The sequence below is a fragment of the Oncorhynchus nerka genome, linkage group LG15 (assembly GCF_034236695.1).
Source record: "Oncorhynchus nerka isolate Pitt River linkage group LG15, Oner_Uvic_2.0, whole genome shotgun sequence".
In the NCBI taxonomy this organism is placed as follows: domain Eukaryota; kingdom Metazoa; phylum Chordata; class Actinopteri; order Salmoniformes; family Salmonidae; genus Oncorhynchus; species Oncorhynchus nerka.
In genome coordinates, this window is record NC_088410.1 from 64,885,705 (window position 1) to 64,900,129 (window position 14,425).

Genomic DNA, 14,425 nt, shown 5'->3' on the forward strand with positions numbered 1-14,425 from the left:
CAGAGTGTAGCAGTGCTGCTGGCTCTATCGATCCCACAGTTTTACCCTCCATATGATTTATGTCCAGGGAGGGCCACCATAGCAGGCAGAACCATAAATCCTAGCAGACATGGATGTATAGGGACCATATATCAGATTCAGTATACCTAGAGCTAGGGCCTGGAACATTATGGCGTCTTAGACAGCGGAGGCTTTGGGCACACTGTGGGAGTGTGAAAAGTCCTTTATGTGTGTGTGGGTAGTATTAAAGATACTGTTAACAATGAAATAGAGTTTGCGGTTAAATACTCAAGGTATGTGCTCTAGAAAAAAACTTTTCTGAAAAGGTTAGTCAGAGTCGTACTTCTGTGAAGTAATTAAAGGTGTTATATCCTTTGTGCCTACTTGATTTTCTGCAAAAACACAGTAATGTGTGATGTGGGTGGATTCACATGCCCCTGTAGCCTCAAATCTAAGAACAGTTTGTTTTCTGTGGCATGTACCGCCGTGCTAGCAATTACGTTCTCTCACTGAGCTCCCACAATACCAGGTGTGTTCCCCACACTCGTCATCACTAGATAGGTTGTGTGGGATGGGTGTAAATGCTGCAGTATTTCTGTCCCCTGTAAAACACATGACTTATAGTCCTCCTCCATCTTGAAGGCTGATAGGAAAACGGAATGTCACTGACAAGTCAAGCTTCCATCAGTTACAGCTTCTTTCTCAAGGCTCCGTTTGAAAAACAACACTGTACATGACATGACAAAATGACAATCTGGATATTGGTTGACAACAGGAAAAAGATGAAACGGCTGATTGTGCCTTTTCTCAGCGTGAGTCATTACTGATGTTATCTACTTAATAAATCAAATCAAATTGTATTAGTAACATGCGCCGAATACAACAGGTTACAGTACAATGCTTACTGACGAGGCCCTAACCAACAATGCAGTTGAAAAAAATATGGATAAGAATAAGAAATAAAAGTAACAAGCAATTAAAGCGCTGCAGTTAAATAACAATAGCGAGACTATATACAGGGGGGTACCGGTACAGAGTCAATGTGCAGGGGCACCGGTTAGTTGAGGTAATATGTAGGTAGAGTTATTAAAGTGACTATGCATAGATGATAACAACAAAGAGTAGCAGAGGTTTAAAAGAGTGGGAGGGGGGGCGGGGTGGCAATGCAAATAGTCTGGGTGGCCATTTGAATAGATGTTCAGGAGTCTTATGGCTCTTATGGGGAAAGAAGCTGTTTAGAAACCTCTTGGGCCTAGAATTGTCGCTCCGGTCCTGCTTCCCGTGCGGTAGCAGAGAGAACAGTCTATGACTAGGGTGGCTGGAGTCTTTGCCAATTTTTAGGGCCTTCCTCTGACACCGCCTGGTATAGAGGTCCTGGATGGCAGGAAGCTTTGCCCCAGTGATGTACTGGGCCGTTCGCACTACCCTCTGTAGTCCCTTGCGGTCCGAGACCGAGCAGTTACCATACCAGACAGTGATGCTGTTGATGGTGCAGCTGTAGAACCTTTTGAGAATCTGAGGACCCATGCCAATTCTTTTCAGTCTCCTGAGGGGGAATAGGTTTGCTTGGACCATGTTAGTTTGTTGGTGATGAGAATGGGGACGTGCTCGGTCCTCTTTTTCCTGTAGTCCACAATCATCTCATTTGTCCTGGTCACATTGAGGGAGAGGTTGTTGTCCTGGCACCACACGGCCAAGTCTCTGACCTCCTCCCTATAGGATGTCTCGTTGTTGTCGGTGATCAAGCCTACCACTGTTGTGTCATCGGGCAAACTTAATGATGGTGTTGGAGTCGTGCCTAGCCGTGCAGTCATGAGTGAACAGGGAGTATAGGAGGGGACTGAGCATGCACCCGAAGGGCCCCTGTGTTGAGGATCAGCGTAGCAGATGTGTTAATACCTACCCTTACCACCTGGGTGCGGCCCGTCAGAAAGTCCAGGATTCAGTTGCAGAGGGAGGTGTTTAGTCCCAGGATCCTTAGCTTATTGATGAGCTTTGAGAGCACTGTGGTGTTGAACACTGAGCTGTAGTCCATGATTTGCATTCTCACGTAGGTGTTCCTTTTGTCCAGGTGGGAAAGGGCAGTGTGGGGTGCAATAGAGATGGCATCTTCTGTGGATCTGTTGAGGCGGTATGCAAATTGGAGTGGATCTAGGGTTTCTGGGATAATGGTGTGGATGTGAGCCATGACCAGCATTTCAAAGCACTTTGTGGCTACAGATGTGAGTGCTACGGGTCAGTAGTCATTTAGGCAGGTTACCTTAGTGTTCTTGGGCACAGGCACTATTGTGGTCTGCTTAAAACATGTGGGTATCACATACTCAGACAGGGAGAGGTTGAAAATGTCAGTGAAGACACTTGCCCGTTGGTCTGCCAATGCTCGGAGTACACATCCTGGTAATCCATCTTGCCCTGCGGTCTTGAGAGTGTTGACCTGTTTAAAGGTCTTACTGACATCAGCTGCGGAACAGCTGGTACTCTCATGCATGTTTCGATGTTATTTGCCTCGAAGCGAGGCTTCCGTTTTTATTTATTTATTTATTTATTTTATTTTTATTTTTTATTTATTTCACCTTTATTTAACCAGGTAGGCTAGTTGAGAACAAGTTCTCATTTGCAACTGCGACCTGGCCAAGATAAAGCATAGCAGTGTGAACAGACAACACAGAGTTACACATGGAGTAAACAATTAACAAGTCAATAACACAGTAGAAAAAAATGGGCAGTCTATATACAATGTGTGCAAAAGGCATGAGGAGGTAGGTGAATAATACAATTTTGCAGATTAACACGGGAGTGATAAATGATCAGATGGTCATGTACAGGTAGAGATATTGGTGTGCAAAAGAGCAGAAAAGTAAATAAATAAAAAACAGTATAAAAACAGTATGGGAATAATGTAGGTGAAAATGGGTGGGCTATTTACCAATAGACTATGTACAGCTGCAGCGATCGGTTAGCTGCTCGGATAGCTGATGTTTGAAGTTGGTGAGGGAGATAAAAGTCTCCAACTTCAGCGATTTTTGCAGTTCGTTCCAGTCACAGGCAGCAGAGTACTGGAACGAAAGGCGGCCAAATGAGGTGTTGGCTTTAGGGATGATCAGTGAGATACACCTGCTGGAGCGCGTGCTACGGATGGGTGTTGCCATCGTGACCAGTGCTACGGGTCAGTAGTCATTTAGGCAGGTTACCTTAGTGTTCTTGGGCACAGGCACTATTGTGGTCTGCTTAAAACATGTTGGTATCCGGGTTAGAGTCCCGCTCCTTGAAAGCGGCAGCTCTAGCCTTTAGTTCAGTGTGGATGTTGCCTGTAATTTTTTTATTTTATTTATCCGTTATTTTACCAGGTAAGTTGACTGAGAACACGTTCTCATTTGCAAGCAACGACCTGGGGAATAGTTACAGGGGAGAGGAGGGGGATGAATGAGCCAATTGTAAACTGGGGATTATTAGGTGACCGTGATGGTTTGATGGTCAGATTGGGAATTTAGCTTTAGTAATCCATGGCTTCTGGTTGGGGTATGTACATATGGTCACTGTAGGGACGACGTCATCAATGCGCTTATTGATGAAGCCAATGACAGATGTGGTGTACTCCTCAATGCCATCGGCGGAATCCCGGAACATATTCCAGTCTGTGCTAGCAAAACAATCCTGTAGTTTAGCATCTGCTTCATCTGACCACTTTTTTTTATTGATCTAACACTGGTGCTTCCTGCTTTCATTTTTGCTTGTAAGCAGGCATCAGGAGGATAGAAATATGGTCAGATTTGCCAAATGGAGGGCAAGAGAGAGCTTTGTGTGCATCTCTGTGTGTGGAGTAAAGGTGGTCGAGAGTTTTTTCCCCTCTTGTTGCACATTTAACATGCTGATAGAAATTTGGTAAAACGGATTTAAGTTTCCCTGCATTAAAGTCCCTGGCTACTAGGAGTGCCGCCTCTGGGTGAGCGTTTTCTTGTTTGTTTATGGCGGAATACAGCTCATTCAATGCTACCTTTGTGCCAGCCTCAGTCTGTGGTGGTATGTAAACAGCTACGAAAAATACAGAAAACCAATACAACTCTCTAGGTAGATTTTGTGGTCTACAGCTTATCATGAGATACTCTACATCAGGCGAACGATAGCTTGAGACTTCCTTAGATATCGTGCACCAGCTGTTATTTGCAAAAATACATCGTCCGCCGCCCCTTGTCTTACCAGATGCCTCTGTTCTATCCTGCCGGTACAGCGGATAACCAGCCAGTTGTATGTTGATAGTGTCGTCGTTCAGCCACGACTCCGTGAAGCATAAGATATTACAGTTTTGAAAGTCCCGTTGGTAGTTTAGTCTTCCGCGTAGGTCATCGAGTTTATTCTCCAAAGATTGCACGTTTGCTAGCAGAATGGAAGGAGGTTGGGGTTTATTTGATGAATTCTCCGAAGGCAGCCCGCCCTCTGGGCCCTTTTTCTCTGCCTCCTCTTCATGGAAATCATGGGGATCTGGGCCTGTTCCCGAGAAATCAGTATATAATTCGTGTCGGGCTCATCAGACTCGTTAAAGGGAAAAAAGGATTCTGCCAGTCCGTGGTGAGTAAGAGACGGTAGTGGCAACATTATGTACAAAATAAGTTTTAAAAATTGTCACAAACAATGCAAATAAACGAACAAAAAAACACAATCGGTTGGGGACACGTAGAAGGCCAGCCTTCTTCTCCTCTGCCATTTTACAAAGACATCCATTAACTGCATGAGTGTGTTTCACCACATCATATACGCCAGTAATGTGGTAACACTATAAATGCTGATGTTGATGGTTCAGCCGTTTTTAGAGGGTGTTGTCCCAATGCATTCAGTGCAGATCACAGGTGGCAGGTCAGAAAGAGAGGGATGTGACATTTACCCACCAAGCACCACAACTAAACAGCAGCTTTAACAGTCAGCAGCACATCATCTGTAGCTAAACATAGCCCACGTGTAATAATCACAGGAAACGGCAGCGTGAGGTGGAATATGAAACCACACACACTCCACCCCTCTTCAGACATAGACGGAGAGAGGCCAGATGGGAAGTTCATTCACTAGTCTAGGGGTTGATTGTGTTCCACTGGCTGGTCTGGCTGGCAGTCTCTCTTTTAGAGTAATGTATGTCTCTGTCCATCCATCACATGTACAGTGCCTTTTTCCACATTTTGTTACGTTACAGCCTTATTCTGAAATGTATTAAATATATTTGTCTACACACAATACCCCATAATGACAAATCAAAAACAGATTTTTAGAGATTTTTGCTAATTTATTAAAAACTAAAAACTGAAATTTTACATTAAACATAAGTATTCAGACACTTTACTCAGTACTATGTTGAAGCACCTTTGGCAGCCATTACAGCCTCGAGTCTTCTTGAGTATAGTGCTACAAGCTTGGCACACCTGCATTTGAGGAGTTTCTCCCATTCTTCTCTGCAGATCCTCTCAAGCTCTGTCAGGTTGGATGGGGAGCGTTGCTGCATAGCTATTTTCAGGTCTCTCCAGAGATGTTTGATCGGGTTCAAGTCCGGGATCTGGCTGCGCCACTCAAGGACATTGAGTGACTTGTCCCGAAGCCACTCCTGCATTGTCTTGGCTGTGTGCTTAGGGTTCTTGTCCTGTTGGAAGGTGAACCTTCGCCCTAGTCGGAGGTCCTCTACTGTACTTTGCTCCATTCATCTTTGCCTCGATCCTGACTAGTCTTCCTGTCCCTGCCGCTGAAAAACATCCCCAGAGCATTCTGCCACCACCATGCTTCACCGTAGGGATGGTACCAGGTTTCCTCCAAACGTCATGCTTGGCATTCAGGCCAAAGAGTTCAATCGTGGTTTCGTCAGACCAGAGAACCCCGTTTATCATGGTCTGAGAGTCTTTAGGTGCCTTCTGGCAAACACCAAGTGGGCTGTCATGCACTTTTTACTGAGGAGTGGTTTTCGTCTGGCCACTCTACCTTAAAGGCCCTGATTGGTGGAATGCTGCAGAGATGGTTGTCCTTCTGGTAGGTTTTCCCATCTCCACAGAGGAACTCTAGAGCTCTATCAGAGTGACCATCTGGTTCTTGGTTACCTCCTTGACTAAGGCCCTTCTCAGCCAATTGCTCAGTTTAGCCGGGACGACCAGCTCTAGGAAGAGTCTTGGTGGTTCCAAACTAATCAATTTAAGAATGACGGAGACCACTGTGTTCTTGGGGACCTTCAATGCTGCATAAATATTTTGGGTACCTTTTCCCAGATCTGTGCCTGTCTCAGAGCTCTACGGACAATTCCTTCGACCTCATGGCTTGGATTTTGCTTTGGCATGCCATGTCAACTCTAGGACCTTATATAGACAGGTGTGGGCCTTTCCAAATCATGTCCAATCAATTGAATTTACCACAGGTGGACTCCAATCAAGTTGTAGAAACATCTCAAGGATAATCAATGGAAACAGGATGCACCTGAGCTCAATTTCGAGTCTCATAGCAAAGGGTCTGAATACTTATGTAAATAAGGTATTTATTTTATATATATATATATATATACATTTGCTAAAATTTCTAAAAACCTGTTTTCGCTTCGTCATTATGGGGTATTGTGTGAAGATGAGCTGAGTTTTATTTTTATTTATTTAATCCATTTAGATTAAATGTAACAACATTTGGAAAAAATCAAGGGGTCTGAAAACTTTCAGAAGGCTCTGTATGTTTAAGCTGTTGGTCACTGTACTGTATGTGCACTTTCTTAAACTGCTGTTAAGATTTAAACCAATCCAGACAGGGTTTCATCACCACCAACACACTGAAAAACATTGCCTGTCCGTTTGTTGTTACAGGATATTCATCACTATTTTGACTATTTGTTGATGCACTTTATCCACCTGGATTGATTGATGTGCATTGGCCCTAACTGCTTTCCAACCCATTGATTTTCAGAGCAAGGACATTGGGATTCAGATGCACGAGGAGCTGGTAAAAGTGACCAACGAACTCTACACTGTGAGTACAACAAAACCCATCTTCTTTTCCCCTGTCAGAATCGATTCCTTCTCTCCTCTTGTTGCATCCCTACATCCAGACACAGCCAGTATCAAGGCCTCTACTGAGGGCAATGTGATGAGACTAGCGTTCCTCTTTCTCTCGCTCTCTCGCTCTCTTTCTCTCTTCTTTTTATCTCCCCCTCTCTCTCTTTCTCTCTTCTTTTTATCTCCCCCTCTCTCTCTTTCTCTCTTCTTTTTATCTCCCCCTCTCTCTCTTTCTCTCTCCAAACTGCAGTGTGATTCTCAGATGTAGAGGATGATATGGAGGAGGAGGTGGGTGATTGTTATGATGATGGAATGAAACGTTGCATTTCTCTCCAAGTGGGCCAGTTGCAGGCTGCAGCTCAAATCACTTCCACATTGCAATATTGTTCTGGTGCCAGTGGCTGGGCCCACAGTAACAGGAAGGCAAAACACCCCTCCCTCAACCATCGGGTCTACTGTATCTATGTGTCCGTCAGGGCTTCTCTCTATGCCTTTATTAACTCTTCTGTAAACTTTCCTTTGTGACCAGTGAGAAATCAAGGGCACACTGTGACACTGTGCTTATGCCCCCCTGTCGCGTTGTGAAGCTCATACTGAAGGAGACACTGTGCCTATGTCTGGAGAAGCTCCAGGCAACTTCAGCTGTCCTCTTGCTCCCCCAAGAAGAGCAGACTTCGATGACTTATTCATCTGATGTCATGAGTGACAGGCTATCAAAGGACAGGGCTGGCACAGATGCCATCTCTCTCTGATTGGACCATCTGTCCACCATGACACAGTAAAAAGGGGTTATAGGGAGTTAGAATAGAGGTTATAACTCCTTTTAAAGGTGAAGAGAAAGATCATCAACCACGATCAGGGCCAAAGGACCAAAGACAGACCTATTTATACCATTTACCAAGTGAAGCCTTAACCAAAATATAGGACTGCATAATAATGATAAATGCTGTTTTTTTATACCAAGTCACTTAAGTATCTGTCTAAATTGTGGCATGTTACATTTGACAAACTCATGTATTCTCTCCACTGCAGACTATATTTTATTTACTGAATCAAATCTCCACATTCAATCACTGCCTCTAGTCTATGCTAACTGACCCACTCTCACCCTGCACATTTCCTAACCCCCCTGTACACATTAAAGGCAAGGATATTAGAGCTCACGGCTCCATCAGCAGCACCTCTATCTTCCCTCGAGTCTGCCAGGCTTTCCCCACCAGGTTTATGAATGAGACAGAGATTGTTTTTCCTCTTAAGCGGCTGGTGTCCTAAACCCTACCCTGTGCGGGGACGGCCCAGGGGGCTCGCTCCAGCAGCAGTGTGCATTTCAAGGTCACAGCCAGAGGAGTCTAAATGCATCAGGATGCAGACAAGAAAACAGATAATTACTCTGCTCCTCTCCCTGCTCTTCAACAGCTAGGTCCAGCCATGGCTTGGTTAAACATGTGGGCTGCTATCAGATTGAATGGCCATGATCATGTTTTATGATTGTTCCTCTCTTCTTCAAGCCCCATTTGACTCCTGTGGTGCCCCATTTCATTTTTGCCCCATCTCAAAAATCTAATCTAACTAATCAGAATCAGAAACCCACAGATGTGACATTTTCCCGAAATACTGATGATAATGATGATTGTGGTTTTGGCTGTCGTTCTATTTATTCATTGTATAAAATGGCAGTTAAAAAACATGGGAACAGTCGAAGCTTTTAGCTCATTGGTAATCAGATGACGGAGCTTATGGACTGCAAACAACAATGCATTTTGCCAGAGGTAGAATTGCAGAAATCCCTTGTGAATCCCTTTAAAATCAAATCATATCAAATGTTATTGGTCACATACACATGGTTAGCAGATGTTATTGCGAGTGTAGCAAAATGCTTATGCGTCTAGATCCGACATTGCAGCAGTATCTAACAGGTAATATCTAACAATTCCACAACAAAACCTAATACTCATAATCTAGTAAAGGAATGGGATGAGAATATAGAAGTATAAAATATATGGATGAGCAGTGACAGAGCGGCTAAGATGCAATAGATAGTAAAGAATAGATAGTGAAGGATACTGAAGTGTCTTATACATATGAAATTAGTAATGCGAGATATGTAAATTCTTAAAGTGGCATTATTAAAGTAACTAGTGTTCCATTTATTAAAGTGGCCAATGATATCAAGTCTGTAGGTAGGCAGTCGCCTAGTAGTGGCTGTTTAACAATCTGATGGCCTTGAGATAGAAGCTGTTTTTCAATCTCCCTGTCCCAGCTTTGATGCACCTGTACTGACCTCGCCTTCTGGATGGAAGCAGGGTGAACAGGTAGTGGCTCGGGTGGTTGTTGTCCTTGATGATCTTTTTTGCCTGCCTGTGACATCGGGTGCTGTAGGTGTCCTGGAGGGCAGGTTGTTTGCCCCCGGAGTGATGCGTTGTGCAGACTGCACCACCCTCTGGAGAGCCCTGCGGTTGTGGGCGGTGCAGTTTCTGTACCAGATGGTGATACAGCCTGACAGGATGCTCTCAATTGTGCACCTGTAAAAGTTAGTCAGGGTTTTCGGTGAAAAGCTACATTTTTTCAGCCTCCTGAAGTGAAGAGGCGCTGTTGCGCCTTCATCACCACACTGTCTGTGTGCTTGGACCATTTCAGTGTGTCAGTGATGTGTACGCCGAGGAACTTAAAACTTTACACCTTCCCCACTGCTGTCCCGTCAATGTGGATAGGGGGGTGCTCCCTTTGCTGTTTCCTGAAGTCCACGATCATCTCTTTTGTTTTGCTGACATTGAGTGAGAGGTTATTTTCCTGACACCACACTCCGAGGGCCCTCACCTCCTCCCTGTAGGCCGTCTCGTCGTTGTTGGTAATCAAGCCTACCACTGTACTGTTGTCTGCAAACTTGATGATTGAGTTGGAGGCGCGCGTGGCCACGCAGTCGTGGGTGAACACGGTGTACAGGAGAGGGGCTGAGAATGCGCTTGTGGGGCCCCAGTGTTGAGGATCAGCGGAGTGGCAATGTTTTTTCCTACCTTCACCACCTGGGGGCGGCCCGTCAAAAAGTCCAGGAACCAGTTGCACAGTGCGGGGTTGAGCCCAAGGGTCTCAAGCTTAATGATGAGTTTGGAGGGTACTATGGTGTTGAATACTAAGCTGTAGTCAATGAACAGCATTCTTACATAGGTATTCCTCTTGTCCAGATGGGATAGGGAAGTGAACAGTGTGATGGCGATTGTGTCGTCTGTGGACCTATTTGGGCGGTAAGCAAATCGGAGTGGGTCAGGTTGGGTGTCAGGTAGGATGGAAGTTATATGATCCTTGACTAGTCTCTCAAAGCACTTCACGATGAAAGAAGTGAGTGCTACGGGGCGATAGTCATACCTTAGCTTTCTTGGGAAAAGGAACAGTGGTGGCCATCTTGAAGCATGTGGAGACAGCAGACTGGGATAGGGATTGATTGAATATGTCACATTCACTAACACAGGGTCTAGAGATTTAAGAGGGTTTGGCTGAAGCCATTGTTCAAACATTATTTAAGCTACTGAGACAGCTATTGATTTGAGGGCATGATGCTTGATGCCTGTGGCTTGAATTATATGTAGTGAATCTGAAATGAGAAATGAGAGCAAATTTCTTCATTGGATCACAGAGTCAATTATTCACCTGGCAGCTCTGATCCATTCAAACAACATATATATATATATATTTGTAAAGTTTTTTTCAATTAACCAGACAGTACAGGAGCAAGAAGTCCTGCTGCAGTTTTCTTGGTTCATTTGTTATTAAACTCTGCCACACTAGAGGCTGATTGTTTAATGAATGCAGCAGCACGCCGCCTTGGTAGTAAGTTTGTTCCAATACATTATGGAAAGGATGGAGATGTTCTGCTCTCTGTTTCCACCCTGGGTCTGAGATGGGCAGTACAGTCTGATACAGACCGTCCCAGTGCAGTGACTTACAACAGGTCTGGTTTTTCCATCTCTCTCCAGTTTCATTCCGGGGTGCTCCTCTGACTGTCATGGTAATTGTGTTAGCCATAATGGCCATGTTTATTGTAACAGGTCTCTTGAGATAACACGTTCATATTTTTCCAATTGACAAACTATAGGAAACCAATTTGGTTTTAATACACAGGCTTATAGAACACATAATAAAATATCAGAGTGGCATATAATTAAATGTAACCTTCATTTAACTAGGAAAGTCAGTTAAGAACAAATTCTTATTTACAATGACGGTCTACCCCGGCCAAACCCGAACGACGCTGGGACAATTGTGCGCCGCCTTATGGGACTCCCAATCACGGCCGGATGTGATGCAGCCTGGATTCGAACCAGGGACTGCAGTGATGCCTCTTGCACTGAGATCAGTGCTGCAACCACGGTTCACTTTAAGTGGAAGTCACGTCTGTCTGTATTTCCACAATTAAATATGTTAATTGTAGCTTTCATCAGTGCAGAAACAGAACAGCCTCAGGCTATTGTTTGAGTGAAGACAGTAACCACATACACACACCTCCCAGAAGGTAGACCCTGCCTCACCTCAATGTTCCTGCAAATTACATTCTGTCTTTAGCTGTTGGTCTTTTAGTTGTGCTGCTCGAAGTTGCCTGGAAACCCTGTTTTCTTTTCACGCTGTTGGAGAAATGGGTTGCCAGCCTTGGGAGATGCGCACTGCTAGCCCTAGTTTCCCCAAACATTGAAGTGACTTCTTTCTACTGTGTACTCTGTCATATACCAGAATAGACAAGAGTTTGTTTTTGCTTTGCGTTTTTTCTTTGAAGTGTTTGCGTTTCAGATCTTTGTGATTTTTTTTTTACTCTCCTAAGACTTGTAGCGCCTTGTGCAGTGGAGCTCTGTTGATGAAAGCATTGACTGGCTGGATGATAAAAATAAGCTGTTCTTCTGACTAAGAAACCTTACTATCATACAGTAGCAGTCAACTGGAAATAGTAGAGATTCTGTGTGTGTGTGAGTTGACATAAACCCAACCCATTAACCCTGTGATGTTCTTATAACCTTCTTTTTCCAGATTAAAGGGAGTCATACCATCCGGTCAGATGATACTATACAAAGTGAGCATTAACTACAGTAAGAGAACAAGCTAGCTTTAATGTTAGGCTCTCTGTCTGTCTAACATCGAGTTATAGTACTGGATCTCGCTGCCGAAATAAAAGAAACAGGAAGCATTTTAAGACGCTTGCCACATCTGTGCTATACTTTACAAGGCTGCTGAATGAGCTGCTAAGACCTCCTGAGGCCAGACCACATAACAGTGGGCCTAACCCTCAGACAGACAGAGCGACAGACAGCAGAGTGGGTCTAACCCTCACAGACAGACAGACAGACAGACAGACAGACAGACAGACAGACAGACAGACAGACAGACAGCAGAATGGGTCACAGACAGACAGACAGCAGAGTGGGTCTCAGACAGACAGACAGACAGAGAGACAGACAGACAGCAGAGTGGGTCTAACCCTCACAGACAGACAGACAGACAGACAGACAGACAGACAGACAGACAGACAGACAGACAGACAGACAGACAGACAGACAGCAGAGTGGGTCTAACCCACAGACAGACAGCACAGAACAGTGAGAGAGCTGCTTTGCATGCTTGACACCTTATAGCTGATGCTGCAGCAGATAGTAGCCATCTTACAGGCTCCTGACCAAGTCTGCTATGTTGTGATTTTTTTATGCTATAATTTCCTTTGACTGGAAACAGCTTCTGGACATCAGAACAGCCATTACTAACCTTGATTTGGATGAAAATATCTACTTCAACGAGTCAGCAGCTCTGGACGTTCTACTTACCAGGCCCTAATCCCCGGGACTCGAAAAAGGAGGCGGTGAAGAAAGAGAAGCAGGCGAGTCATCATTCTGACGAGATTATGTCGACGAGCAAATAGACGACCATTGCACTCAGTTCTATTGGCGAACATGCAGTCACTGGAGAACAAACTGGATGAGCTCTGTTCGAGACTATCCTATTAACGGGACCTGGAAAACTGTAATATTCAATGTTTCTCAGAGTCGTGGATGAACGAGAACATAGATAATATACATCTCGCTGGTTTTTCTATGTATAATCAAGACTGGATGGCAGACTCGGGTAAGATGAAGGGGGGAGGGGTGTATCTCTTAACAAAAGCTGGTGCTCGATCTCTAATGTTAAGGAAGTCTCAAGTTACCATACTATTTACCAAGAGTTTTCATCTATATTTTTTGTAGCTGTCTATTTACCATCATAACTCGATGAAGGCATCTAGACCGCACTCAATTAGTTGTATAGGGCCATAAACAAACAAGAAAATGCACAGCCAGAGGCATGGTTTCTCGTCGCCGGTGTCTTTATTGCAGGGAACCTGAAATCTGTTTTACCCAATTTTTACCAGCATGTCACCTGTGCAACTAGAGGCGACAAAACTTTAAATCACATGTACAAGGCCCCCTCTCTCCCTCCCTTTAACAAATCAGACCATAACTCTATCCTTCTGCTTTCCGCTTACAAGCAAAAACTCAAACAGGAAGTACCAGTACTGCGCTCAATATGGAAGAGGTTCAATATAGTGGATACTAAGCTACAGGACTGTTTAGCTAGCACAGACTGGAATATGTTCCGGGATTCATATGATAACATTGAGGAGTATACCACATCAGTCACCAGCTTCATTAATAATTGCATCGATGATGTTGTCCCCACAGTGACCGTACGTACATACCCAAGCCATAAACTACAGGCAACATCTGCAGTGATCTAAAGGCTAGAGCTTCTGATTTCAAGGAGTGGGACAATAATCCAAAAGCTTATAATAAATCCCTCTATGAACTCCAACTAGCAATCAAACAGACAAAGCATCAATAAAGGACAAAGATCGAATCCTACTATGTCGGTTCTGACACTTGACGGATGTGGCAGGGCTTGCTAACTATCATGGATTAAAAAAGTTAAACCCAGCCGCGAGCTGCCCAGGAACGCGAGCCCACCAGACCAGCTAAATGCCTTATGTGCTCGCTTCGAGGCAAGCAACACTGAACCATGCATGAGAACACCAGCTGTTCCAGACGACTGTGTGATTTTGCTCTTCATAGCCAATGTGAGAAATACATTTAAACAGGTTAACATTCACAAGGCCGCGAGGCCAGACGGAATACCAGGATGTGTACTCAGAGCATGTGCTGACCAGCTGGCAAGTGTTTTCACTGACATTTTCAACCTATCCCTGAACCTGTCTGTAATACCAACATGTTTCAAGCAGACCACCATAGTCCACGTGCCCAAGAATGCCAAGGTAACCTGCCTAAATGACTCTAGCCCTCTAGCACTCGCATCTGTAGCCATGAAATGCTTTTAAAGGCTGGTCATGACTCACATCAACACCATCATCCCAGACACCCTGGACCCACTACGATTCGCATACCGCTCCAACAGAT

The 14,425-nt window shown here is 44.5% G+C and overlaps 1 protein-coding gene across 2 annotated transcripts in view; it reads left to right on the forward strand.

The window, feature by feature from the left end:
- Positions 1–14,425, forward strand: part of LOC115143125 (SLIT-ROBO Rho GTPase-activating protein 3) — a 134,119-nt gene that overhangs the window by 63,470 nt on the left and 56,224 nt on the right. For both annotated transcript variants that reach the window (XM_029683229.2, XM_029683230.2), the window contains exon 4: positions 6,916–6,978. In XM_029683229.2, the coding sequence (XP_029539089.1) occupies positions 6,916–6,978 (63 nt within the window). The remainder of the gene's footprint in view (positions 1–6,915; positions 6,979–14,425) is intronic.